Source organism: Nannospalax galili, unplaced genomic scaffold (genome assembly GCF_000622305.1).
Source record: "Nannospalax galili isolate Female #2095 unplaced genomic scaffold, S.galili_v1.0 scaffold1448, whole genome shotgun sequence".
Classification (NCBI taxonomy): domain Eukaryota; kingdom Metazoa; phylum Chordata; class Mammalia; order Rodentia; family Spalacidae; genus Nannospalax; species Nannospalax galili.
The window spans coordinates 85435-99053 of record NW_008358646.1 but is presented as its reverse complement, the minus strand read 5'-3'; the positions used below and the strand labels follow the sequence as shown (position 1 = coordinate 99053).

The 13619-nt window shown below is 44.3% G+C and overlaps 1 protein-coding gene across 1 annotated transcript in view; it reads right to left on the bottom strand.

Annotated features, from left to right (window-relative positions):
- Positions 1–4190: 4190 nt before the first annotated feature.
- LOC103724817 (fatty aldehyde dehydrogenase) overlaps positions 4191–13619 on the bottom strand; it is a 28041-nt gene continuing 18612 nt past the window's right edge. The window contains exons 8-11 of the mRNA XM_029558095.1: positions 11490–11589; positions 9083–9318; positions 8045–8164; positions 4191–5906 (exon numbers count right to left, since the gene is read on the bottom strand). Of these exons, the coding sequence (XP_029413955.1) occupies positions 8084–8164; positions 9083–9318; positions 11490–11589 (417 nt within the window). The 3' untranslated portion in view covers positions 4191–5906; positions 8045–8083. The remainder of the gene's footprint in view (positions 5907–8044; positions 8165–9082; positions 9319–11489; positions 11590–13619) is intronic.

The window sequence follows — 13619 nt, the reverse complement described above, 5'->3', positions numbered from 1 at the left end:
AGAGCAGCATTCAGTTCCTGTCATGCCCTTGACTCTAAAGCCACTCCCTCCAAAACTTGGTCTCTGGAAGCCAGTCAGCCCTAAAGTGGATGTGGTCCATGTGCTTGGTAGGCCTTTGGAGAGCCAGATGTCCTCAAGGTCATCTTCTTGACTTGATGGGGGCATAGGATGGCAGGCAAGTACCCAGCACTCTGCCTGTCAACAGGTGTGCTACAGTGTGCTCTCTCAGAGGACAGGTTCATCCAAGTATTCCCTGATGACCAAATAGGCAGGGCTAGCACTTACCCAAGAGCTCCCAGACATGACAGGTAAAGCAAACTAAGGTCCCTTTGCTCTAGAAAGGAGTATTTGTTGTTATCTGATCGGCCTTTTGTCATTACTATTCTGATTTTTGTCTTGTTTTGCTTTATTATATAATGATTTTTCTTTAAAATCTGCTTGTCAAAAAATCTTTGTGAACTCAGGTACAGACCCTGGCTAGAGGAGAGGGGCAGCTCACTGCTTTAGTCCAGCAGGGCACTGCTTCCCCTCTCCTGCCCTTGAAAGGGATTACTTCCAACCTGCTCTGCTAGGTTCTGGTCTCTGGGACAGGGCTGGGGAGAGGTTACTGTCTCTTCCAAGCTCTGCATGAATCTTACTCCCTAGTTATCCCCTACATCATCACAAGGCCAGTTGTTTTGTGGGGTAAGGGATTGATAGGTTTCAAGGCCTCAGGAGGGTGGAGACCATGTCCACTTATTGTGAAGGTGGAAAGCTTTTGCAATGTGATGGTAATTAAGAACTTTGGAGCAAGAAGAGCTCATAGACAAGAGATAAGACTGGGGAGATAAGCTGGAGTCTTTGTCCATCCTGCCTCCTATGGTCGACCTGGAAGGAAGTCTTTGTAACCCCTGTAGCCATACCTTGCATAATCATCACATGTACCTTTTACTTATGTGCTGTTTTGTCTTTTACTTGTACTTCCTCACATGAATATAAAAACCTCTGAAACTGGAGGGGGGTACTGGCTCCTTTATGGAAGGATCTGTGGTCAGTCCACTAGTGTAAGATTAAATCCCTCTCCTCACCCAACTTTGGCTGCTGGTCTCTGATTTTCTTGTAACACACTGTGTGGCCAACTATACCCTGGTTTCCAAGCTGAACCTGGTCATGTAAGCCTTGGGGCTGGTATGCTGGAGTGGCTTGGGTCTCCAGCACTGGACAGGGCCGGCCAGTCACCATTTGTACCTGTCCAGGCCACCAGATGTAGGTTGTCATGGGGAACTGGGGTCTGTTGATCCCTCAGGTTCTAAAAGCCTAGGGAAGGCACCTCAGTTTGGGCCCAGTCAGGTGGGAGGGGCACCATTGCCCATGTCGGCCCAGCTCACGAGAGGCAGAGAGCTGGGGACAGGGGCTGGCTGCTAGGGTGGAGGAGAGGTGGTCAAAGGGGTCTGCAGCCATGGGAAAGCTAATTCCAGACCAGGAGTATGCAGGAACTAATGAGCCATGCTGGTGCTTCCTCCTCCTGTTCTTCCTCCCTTGGGGTGAGGGCTCTTTGGAGCAGTATTACTGCCCCAGCCTTGAGCTATGCAATGCCAACACCATCTCAGATTTGATTCATGCATGCTGTCTTCACCTTCTATCCTGTGCTTCAGAAGCTACTGCACCTGGATGTGAGAGCAGGCATGGAGGGCGGCCCTGCCCTGGGAGGCTAAGTGGCACCCTGGTGCTACCTCTGAGGGTTAGGGGTGGAAGTTGTCTTGGGTGGCCTCCTTGTCCCTTCAGGGCCCCCTTTGCTTCTCCATCCAGCATGCCATGGTGCAGAACTCTGCAGGACCCTTGGAGGAATCTGACCCAGTGTGCTTGCTTATCATGCTCTACCCAGGAGTAATGACAGGTGAGAGGAGGTGCATGCCCTACATTCCTGACCTGAAAAGCATCACAGTACCCTATTTTTCTCTTCCTGGCTGCTGAGACTGACACAGAGGTCTAGTCACTCCCCAAACACCAGAGAAGCAATCCCAGAGAGCAAGCCCAGCAAGGGGAAAGCTCCCCTGCCAGGCCCTTCATCAATAGCTACAGGACCCTGACTCCTCATGGAGTCCTGCTGGCTGGGCCCATCTCACAAGCAAAGTTTTGCTTCGTGAATCCCTTCCCTGTCTTCAAGTTCTGGTCATTTTCACATGAGACACCAGCCTAGGGTGTGCCAGGAGTTACTCAAGATGTCAAGGTGTGGAAGGCAAGTGGGGACCAACACCTGTGCCCTGGGCCCAACTGGGCCACCCTGTCCTGTCAGCCAGATAAGCCTGGAGCCATGTCCCTGACTGCTCTTCCACCTACACCAGCAGTAACCCAATCTACATCCTCCAAGCAAGGTGTAACATGCCCGGGCCTGTGTGCCCAGGAATGGGAAGAGCCAAGACACCCAGAGCCTCCCTACAGGCCTGGGCAGCCGGGTCTCTGCAGGACCCAGCCCTGTGCCCCATCATCCCTGGCATGCTCACCATGTACACCAAATGGTGGGCCTTAGGGGATCCAGCAGTTCCTCATGGGTAGCGGAAGATCACAGGTGGGCACCCATACAAGGACAGCTTACCCAGCTCAGAAACCCCCTCCCTAGGATGGGCATTTCACTAGTCCAGCTCCAGTTGGGGCCAGAAGCAGCAGAGCAGGAGTGCCTGATGTTCTACCTGTGCATCAACCTGCAGCTTAAGATCCTACCCCACATACCTTCTCTGGTCCCACTTGTAGTAACTGCAGGCACATTCTGATTCTCCAGGTATGCTTTCCTGAGGTGCTGAGGCTCCACTAATGCAGACTGCCTTAACCTGGTTTCCTATGCCAAGGCTGAAGTTCTCTGCACTGCTGAATTTGCTGTTTTCTTCTGCAGTGTCCAAGGCAGCTCTGCCCCCAGCCGCTGCCTCCCCCCAGCATTAATTTCATGAGGAATCCAAGAAAGAGTACCACATGCTCCAGAGGTAGCTTGTACCCTTGCACCGTCATTAGACTGTGATGGGAATAGGCTAAGGGTTGCCCTAAGAGTGGCATTAGCTACTTGAGTTGGGGCTTTTAGGTCCTGACCACTAGCAAAGGTGTTAGGAAACAAAGGTGAATGGCCATGCCAGCACACACCTGCACTCTACTCAGTACCTGTGTTATCCTGGGGCAGCCACTTTGCTGTGATTCAACTGACCTTTCCTTCTCTGACCTAGACTGCTCTTTGGAAAAGAACCCATTGGGAGACTGACAATCGTGGGATTACTGGTATCATTCGTGGATATAAAGGGCTTCAAGTTAAAGATTTCAACTAAAACAAAAATTCAAAATGCACTGGACATTAAGCATTAAAGCTTACATTTCCTGGCACAATCTGCTGCCAATCTGTTTTTAAAGCTTTGTGGACCTCTGAGAAGAGCCAGTAGGCCCTTCCTAGCCAGGCCTGGGCACTTCAGTGGCCACCAGTGGGCAGTCCTGGCCAGGTAGGGGAAGGATTGGGTACAACCTTCTTCCCCATCCCTCCAGTTCTTACATTCACCTATCAGATGAACTATCCTGTACAGCAGTGATATAGTGCAGACTACAGCAGCCCAGCTTGTTAGCCACACAGCCTCAGGATGGCAGTTAGCACTGATCCAAATTCTTGGTTCTCGGTTTCTTCAGGTGACTGATGGATGAACAGCTGGGGCTCAATGGTAAATCAGGCCACCCAAAACACAGACACACAGAGACACAGACACCCCCACCTCAAGAATGTCAAGTCTGAGAAAATCTTGGCTAAGAATTTTAATTTGTTTTTTTTTTTGGTCTTTTTGAGACCGGGTTTCCCTGTAACCCCAGCTGGCCTGAAACTCAATTAATTTAATTTTATAAGTATGAATGTTTTGACTGCATTAATATAAGTGCACCTGTGAGTGCAATGCCTGCAGAGGTCAGAAGACGGCATCGGATCCCCTAAAAGCAGAGATATGGACAGTTGTTAGACACCATGTGGGTACTGGGAATGGAACCCAGGTCCTCTGTTAAGAGCAGCCAGTGCCCTTAACTGCTGAGCCATCTCTCTAACTCCTTGGCTAAGAATTTTTCAAATAAAACACATAACAATGAGAGTTAGCAAATACAATCTCTGATAAGATTTTTTTAAAAAGGATTTATAGAGAAAATCTGTAAACAAAGAATTATCTCTACATCCAAGGCTGAAATTAATATTCATGCTAATTTTATGAAATGTATTTATTTTAAAGAAGATTAGTAGAGTACATAAGTATTCTAGCTTGACTAGAAATAATAATTTATAATTTAATACATTAAAAGTTCCTTTCTACACTGAAATACTGTGCAAAATATTTTGATTATTCTATGGTTATCAGCACTTAAACCACTTTTTGCTATAGAAGGCCCATGATTAGTTCTGAATACCTCACTCATGCTGTGACAGTTGTATTTCAAGACAGCCTTAATGGTGAAGCAAGCTTTTCAACAAAGATGATCACACACTCAATAAACCAAATTACATTCTCACTGAATGGGTCAAGTCTTATTTGAATCTCAGGGAAGTAGTGAGGTCCCTGTAGCCAGGAGCTCGGGCCCAGCCCTGTCCTGGACAGGAGCAGGGACTGTGGCATCCCACATGGGCTCCTTTCTCACTTCTCCACTTGGGCTGATGTGCCTCATGTCCTGGACACATCAAGCTCTGGATTCTCATTCATTTCATTGGTCAAGAGCTCCTTTAGCCATCCTCCTCCCCTCAGGATGTTCCACCAGCTTACAGTGTTCTCCAAACTTCTCTAAAGGTCCCATCATCTGTGTTTCAATGAAGTTCTCAAGCCTCAAATCCTAATAACCTCTTTTTCCATGACAGGAAATGGTCCCCCTACTTTAAGTTTTGTAGGCTGAATTTATTCAGAAAGGGATCTGGCTAAAGTTTTAAAAAGTGGAATTTCCTTGCATTGTGCTAAAATAAGCAAAAGATTTATCCCTGATTTATATAACTTGCAACTTTAAGAGCATGAGGAGATCTGGGAAGAGAGTAGGAGGGTCCTCACTGGGTTGCCCAGGCTGACTTTAGCCTCTGGAAGAGCTGTGATCACAGGATACACCACTGCACATAGCAGTATTTGCACGTAGCAGTATTTTTTATTACTACTTTCATTAAATGCCACTTAGGCTTTAATAAGATGAATTCTGAAACTCCAACATCATACAAGTGACAGGTAATGTGTGTATGTACTGGTAAAGATCTTAGGAAGTCCTAGCATTTACAAGATGCTCTGAGTGAAATTATTCACACAAAAAAGGCACTGCTTCTTGGCCTTCTGGCTCAGTGTAGTGTAAGTAGTCACAAAAGGCACTGAGGACAGTCCTAACACATTCCAAGTGATGGAAATGAAGAAAGGATGTCTAACCAGAGAGTGGATTTGTGAAGGTCAGTGTTCTCAAGTCCCAAGGATGAGGTACACATGTCCACGTCTCCCACTTTTGGTGCCTCAATCCTCAAAGTGAGCTGAGAAGACCTAACCTCTCCAGACAAGCCTGGGCAGTGCTGAGCACTTAAGAGCTTTATCTATGGATGGCAGCAGAGAGGCATAAGTGGCAAGTCCTATGGCCTGGGGCAAAAAAGTGATGGGAGTAGCTTCTGGGTCACCCTATATCCCTACAGATCTGGGACTTAGCCTGACACATTCTTACCCTCAGCCTAATCTAAGTTCTCTGAATATATTCACTGCTGAAAAATGTTGGAATTTGGCTTAAATAACACACTTCATCAATGGTGAGTGGCGATGACTTTTAGATTTGATTACAGTGTATCTGCGTACTTTCTGGTTCAAGTAGATTTGTAAATTATTGGTTTGTTAACCATTTAAGTAGAGGAATAATTCAGTTGAGGCTAGCAGGAGGTTGAACAGGATCATTCTTCAGTAGTATAGAATCTGGAGAGAAGAGAAAAGCATCCACGTTACGCTATTAAAAAACCCACCACACCCAGCCTCAGAACATGAGCGCCGGACTGGGATTCTAACAAATACCTCTTTCTTAAGAGACTCTACATGCATTATAGAAAAAAGAGCTGTGTCCCTAGGAAGCTGTACATGTAGTTTCAACTGAATATAAAGAATGTGCCTTCCCTCAATAGTAACAATGAAACAGGTGGTGGTAGAGACTACTCTGACCCAGGTCAAGAGGTAACAGCAGAGACTGAGCAGGAAGCTGAAGTCTCCATGAAATTACAAAGTGACAAACTCATTTCTACAGTTCAGTAGCAGTGAGGATGATACCCTGCCTATTGAGAAGTGCTGTTGCAAACCAAAGTGAGAATGGTAGATGTCATGAGCAGGCACCGGCCCACAACATTTCTTAACTTTAAGCAACTTTGGTATTTCTCCACCTTTTAAAACCAGACCAGCTAGAACACTTTCTATAGCTTACAAACTTTACTGGAGGGCTGGAGGGATGATAGCACAGCCATTAAAGGCTAAGGCTAAGAAACTTTACTGGAACTTTAGTTTGTGAACTTGGCTCTAAATTTACTCTAATTTCAGTAAATTAATAAAATGAAATCTAACAATGTAAGTAAACTACAAAGTGCAGAAAAGCCACTTTAGAAAAGTGACTGTAAACTGTAAATACAACAGACTCTTCAAACTGTGGTTGGAAGCACATAACTGCCTATTGTAAAATGGCTAACACAGAGAATTTCTGAGCGTTCCTTGGGTGACAGGCAGTGATCCTGACCCAATCATCAGTGTGTGAGTACTGAAGAGTCATGCTGTACTCTGTGTGTGCCTTTAAAAATAAGCTCCAGTTTGCTGGGGATTTAACTCAGTGGTACTTAGCATGCATAAAACTATGCAAAAAAAAAGCCCTTCAAAAATTTTTTCCCAGAATGTTTTTGCAGTCTCAAATAAGTATACAATCTATATTCTAAATTAAAAGGTCAAGAGGAAAAAAGCAGAGAATCAGCAAAGTGCCAAAGAAAACCAAATCTCATGTAGCCCCACACTGACTGAAAAATAAAACCCCAGCAAAATACAGGCTAATAGTAGAGACTGAAGTGGCCTGGGAAATCACAAACTGCTCCACTTTCTGTAGTTAAGATCCAACTGAGGGCTCAGAAAAGGATTTGTCCAGAATCTTAACAACCAAGCCAAGGATCAAACCCACATGTTCTCACACCTGCTAAGGTGTACAACTGCTTCTCTAGACCTGACCGAGGGAGACCTTTTTATAAATACCTTAGGGAGCTCGAATCTGCCTCGTGTGGGCAAACCCAGGGAGCATCAGCTCAGTCTTATCCTTCATGTCATTCAAGAGGCTGAGAAATTATTCTGAGAATATGCACATCAGGAAAGGGAACCAAAGTGACCAGAGACCCAAGCCTGCCTTCACCAAATCACCAGCCTCAGAAAGATGTAGAACAGAAAACCCTTGAACTACCACTGTGAATTCCAGAGTTAGAGCTTTTTTTTTTTAATGAAAATGAAAAAATTTTCAAATTATGAAACAGGGTTCAGCGTATAAACGGTGACCACAGGTTTGAAGAACCTGGCTTCCTTCAGAACCCAAGCCTGCCTTCACCAAATCACCAGCCTCAGAAAGATGTAGAACAGAAAACCCTTGAACTACCACTGTGAATTCCAGAGTTAGAGCTTTTTTTTTTTTAATGAAAATGAAAAAATTTTCAAATTATGAAACAGGGTTCAGCGTATAAACGGTGACCACAGGTTTGAAGAACCTGGCACTTCCTTCAGACCTGAGGGAGAGGAAGGACAGAGGAGCTCAACATATGACTGCCCGTTTTCAGAAATGATGCGGGCTCCACCAGACCCAGCCTAACCCTTACCCCTATATATTTCTTAGGTTCCCAGTACCCCCTCCCTTTGAAAATGGTGGGTATATTGAATTTTAACATTATAATTAGCTCTGGGCCAAGGTCCAATATGTGTAGCAATAAGCTAAGCATTCTTTTTTCAGTAACCCTAAACTGCCAGCTGTAGACATAGACATCTAAAACCAAACAGACTCCAATGTGGCCCACCTCACATAAAGACAGAAAACAAGGAATTCCTACCTCACTCAACAGATAGAGCTGGGATTTGAAATCTGTTCATCACTGCTTACTGGACCAATGCAGTCTGTGAACTACCAGACAAACCAACAGGGCCTTTTTCCTCAGCACAGCTTGGTATTTCTGAGAAAATGATTTCAAATGATTTCAAATGTAACTGTTATTACCAATTCCACCAAAGTAGTAGTACTGTAAGATGAACAACCTCTTTTCAAATTTTAACCAAAGTGTGTAACTTATAAACATGGAAATTCCACTACATGCGTGATTCTTGCCTCTATTACATCCATTCTTCACAAAAGTTGTTCATGTTTTCAATGCATCTCCTCAGTTGGCTGTCTGAGGACTCCTCTCCCATTCCATCTTGACTTTCATTCTCACAGATCTCCTTCTTCACCCCAGAGATGCACAAACCACCCAGGGAAAGCAGCTATCACAAGAAGCTCTTTGCAATCCCACCTCTAGAATGGCCTGTCAACCAAAGACAAACTATTTGGCAATCAACTTTGGAGGAAAAATACACCTAATAAAATTACACCCCTTGACAAAGTTCCTTCACCACCACCACCACCATCACCTACCACAGTCCTATGACATGATTTCATTAACTTCAAGAACAAACTGAAGCTGAACAGGGAAGACCAAGACCCAGCGGCTCAGAGGGCTAGACCACTCAGTTCTATTGGCAAGGTCTACAGTTTTAGACTCTTAGACCAGAAGTCAGCAAACTCCTGTAATAATTTTGGCTTTCTGGGCCATTTGGCCTTTGTCACAACTACTGAACTCTGGTCTCGCAGCAGAAAGTCAGCTAAGACAGCAAGTAAACAACTATGTAAGGAGAGCTTTATTTACAGTAACAGGAAGCTGGCCAGCAGGCTATAGTTCACCAACTCTGATTGAGACTCTAAAAGTTAGGATAGTATCACAAAATTAATTTATAAAACTAAAGGAGGTTCCAAGACAGTAGGAAGGTGATGCATCTGGCAGGCTCAGGGACAGGACCGGAAGGAATAGCGCCTCATGAGGGCAAAGAGGACTCACCTTGACAACCACAGCTGTCACCACACCCACGAACATGAGCAACAGGAGCTGGAGTTTTTCTTTTTTGAACTGCTTCAGCAGGAAAAATTTTGCCCAACTGACCTTGGACTGACTGTTGGGTGGATATCTGAGCTTGTTAACACTCTCTCCCTTTAAACTTTTTAATAAACATGGACGTTGATGAGAGAAAGTATCAAAACTATACTTTCCATGATAAGCTCCCATCCCACTGGAACCTGAAATAAATGGACAGACAGAACAAGTTTCATTATAAGCTGTATCTCATCTCAGCACTGACCAAGAAAGCCCAGTGATGCTCCCACTTTGGGGGAGGCACCAAACTTCTCTGCCAGTAAAGTCTTTCTTCTCAGGAAATCCTTCCTAGATTGCCCCTAGCACAGTCCACATACCCTCTCAGCCAGGGCCAGATTTGCCTTCTATGCTTATGCTCCTCTTTATGCTGGCAGTGTGCTGGGGGCTTAAATGGCTTTTCTATGGGGACTCCCACCACAGCCCTATGGTGGTGTATACCAGAGGGAAAAACACTGTACAGAGCCAGTTATCTGCCTAAGGTCATGTGGCCATTAAAGAACAAAGCTGGAATGTAGCCCAGACTAATCTGATGCTAAATGCTACATGTGATCTTTTCCTATCACTTCACATGGCCTTACATATTCATGGCCCCTCCTCTTGTCTCCTTTAAGCCCCTGGAGAGTAACCAAGATCAGGTGACAAGGTAACACAGCTGGGCAAGAATAAGCAAGTGAAATCTTTGCCTTCTGGAGGCCCGCTCTGCATTGTAATTCATGACACACACCACAGATGGACACCAAGAAGCATGCCCTGTGCAGTGGCAATGGCACACGTATAACATGGTGACTGAGGGAATAGGGGCCAGTGGGCTGGGGCTGGGCTGCAGCTGAATAACCAGTGTTTTGGTGGAGAGGAGTCATTCAGAAAGCAAGACTGCTTCACTGGAAAGATAATGAAACCAAAGAAAAAAATCTGAGGACACAGAGAGGGGATTAAGAGGAGTCAGCTACAGTCAGGACCATGACAGGAAGGAGCTGGGAAATCAATGTACAAAGAGCTGAAGGAAGAAAAGCTGGGTGGAAAAGTACTTATAATAAAAAAATGAAAAAGTTATAGAACTGACAGGAAGAGAGAGAACACTGAAAGTCCACATTCTAAAAGTATAAATTCTTTCCAAAATGATGTGTCAAGTTTAAAGCAATTTTAATCTAAATTTCGGTGGGGGCGGGGAGTTGGAGGGTTTTTTTGTTTGTTTCTGTTTTTTTTGGAAGAGGCCTATAGGAGTGATTCTAAAGTTCTTCTGGAAGAATCAACTAGGAAATAGGCAAGAAAACACTGCAAACTAACAGTGAGGGACCGACTCTTAGAAACTAAGGCAGTGCTATTCCTCAGCAGCAAACAAGTTTTAGAGATAGGAATTTTCACTCACTCCCTGGCTCTAGTAGTTACTAGTGATTCATCTCTAAAAAAGTACTCAGCACAGTATGGGGCACATAATAAGCATAAATTGAATTCTAGCTACAAATTAAGTATACCATTACTGTAATTAAAACTACATTGCTGGCCCACAGAAAGAGAAGCTGGAAAGATAATGAAACCAAAGAGGAAAGTCTTCAGAATGACCAAGTATTTTTTTTAAATATTTTATTTATTATTTTTATGTGTATGTGTGTATTGCCTGCATGTAGGTAAGTGGACCTGTGTCGTGCAATGCCCTCAGAGGACAGAAGAGGCTGTCGGATCCCCTGGAACTGGAGTTATGGACAGTTGTTAGCTGCCATGTGGGTGCTGGGATTTGAACCCAGGTTTTCTGCAAGAACAGCCAGTATTCTTAACCACTGAGCCATCTCCCCAGCCCCCCAAGTATGTGTTTTTAATTAAATACAGATGATATAAAGATGATTATTACAAAAAAAATAGGTTTCACTGTCTTACTCTTTGGGAAAAAATAAAGATTCTTATTTATGAAATATCACAAAATAAATACCATGAGTAAATGCTTTTAAAAAATTAGAAAATGTAGGCTGGGTATGTAGCTTAGTTGGTAAAGTATTTGTCTAACATGCAAGAGGCACTGGGTTCAGCCAGCAAGCCTCTTAAACCTGGTAGCACAACAAACCAACAAAGTCATCACAAAGTGAGCAATGAGCAGTGCTACTGAGGACAGAGTGACAGGACAGATTTACCCTGAGGGTGTTAGGCAGGCAATCAGGAACATTACTGCCAACTGGATGGCAAGGCTGGGCCTCCCTTAGGACAGAACAAACTCACAGGGACCTGCAGAATAAGCAGCAGCTTGCTTTCCACAGCCCATACAAGGACCTAAGGAAATGTGCTTTTGGCATTTTTACATTCAAGAGAAGGTAATACTTACCCACACCTCCAAAGGGCAAAGAATTGACAGTAAAGTGCATGATGACATCATTTCCTGTGACACCACCGCTGGAAGTCTCATCAATCATCCGTTTGATGAGCTGAGAACAGACCAAAGGCACCCAGGTCAGACCTAAGGTCATTTACCCCTGGACTTGGAAAGCATTCACTGTGGGATCTAGGAATGGACATCTTGGCTTTGTGTGCTGTTGCAGGTTCTTCAGTTTCGGGGTGCACGAACTTTATGCAAAAAAATTATTAAAAATATTGTATAAAATTGTCTTCAGGCTATGTGTATATGGTCTCATGAAACACAAAAGAATTTTTTGTTTAGACTCTGGTCCCATCTCCAATGTATCTTATTATTTATAGGCAAATATTCCAAATCTCAAAAAGTCTGAAATCAAGCTGGGTGGTGACAAAAGCTTGTAATCTTAGCACTTTGGAGGCTGCAGCAAGAGGATTTAAGGCCAACCTAGGATACACAGTGAGACCCTGCCTTAAAAAAAAAAAAAAAATCTGGCCAGGTGTGGTAGCACATGCCTTTAATCCCAGCACTCTGGAGGCAGAAACAGGCAGATCTCTCTGAGTTTAAGGTCAGCCTGGTCTACATAGTGAGTTCCAGGCCAGCTAGGGCTACAGGGAGACTGTCTCAAAAAGACCAAAAAACAAAACAAAATCTGACACACTTCTGGTCCTTAGCACATCCCCACAGATCAAGGGAGGCACTCCTGAACCTTTGGATCTGTTCACTTGATCACCATCTAGAGTTGTACTCTCCAAAATAGCAGCAATACAGAACGGTTTAGAAATCGCTTCTTTCAAAGTGGTACTGACCAGGCTTAGTCTGCTGGGGAAAAAGTCATCAAAAGTCATGCCCAGCTATGAACGTGATAAGCTACAGTAACAACTGGTGTTGCAAGATATGCCACTGAATGCAATAGTGGCATCAATGTTATAAGGGTAACCAGCTTTCTGATCAGATTTAAAGCCTGCTTCATTGGTGGAAATACATGTCTGGTACTATAAATCTGACCAAGAACTCAAAGCTGGGGAGCTCATAGGCCCCAGTGGTGAACCTATTGCTATTCTTTTGGTAAATGGACATAGTATAAAACTGCCCTCTAAACTTGTATCTCTATACCCATAGATCAGTGCAGCTTTCAGACCTCATTAGAAAAGTTTCTTTGTGCAGTGGATGGTGGTTAATGCAGAAACTCACAATTAGTCAAACTGAAGAGAATAAGTATCTATGGAGTGCTCAGCCAAAAATGGGGCATCTATATCATTCCTCAGAGCCCCACAAGGCTCGGGGATTATCATGGAAGGGGAAGAAAGATTGTAAGAGCCAGAGGTCAGGGAGGACCAGAGAGGAACAGTGCCTCCTGGATGGATAGGACTGCTGTACCCATGAACTCAGAGCAGCTGTGGCTGCCTTCATAGGACCTGCACAAGATCAAGCCAGTCAACATTTTAGCATGGAGGGAGGAGGGGCTCACCAACCTCCAGCCCTAGCTAAGGAGCTATTGATAGTTGACAGCTTCTGGGAGAGGGAGAGTCAAGTTTTCATTATGGCGAGGCCCTGATACATTGACCATGCTCCAGTGGATATCCCTACACCCATGGGTAAATAGGCTGCACAAACAGAAGTTAGAGGGAGGAGTAGGGAGTAAATATGATCAAAATACATTGTATGCATGTATGAAATTCTCAAAGAATAAAAATATTCTAAAATTACTATTTCTCTTAGCCAGGCCTGGAGGAACATGCCTTTAATCCCTGCACTTGGGAGGCAGAAACAGTTGGATCTCTGTGAGACTGAGGCTATCCTAGTCTCCACAGTGAGTTCCGGGCCAGCTGTGGCTACAGGGAGACCCTGTCTCAAAAAGACCATAAAAAAAAAAGACAAAAATTATTATCTCTCAATCTCTGATCTAAATTATACTACATGGTTAATAAAAGACTTCAGACTTGGCATTATATTTTTGAAGAAATAAAAAAATAAAAAGCTGGTTGACCTAAGACTCAAAAAGATTCAATGACACTAAAGCGATGAATGTCACTTCACCTAGATATCAATAAGCCTTGGGAATTCTTCATGGTGAATATCAAATCTGGACTGTGGTGACTT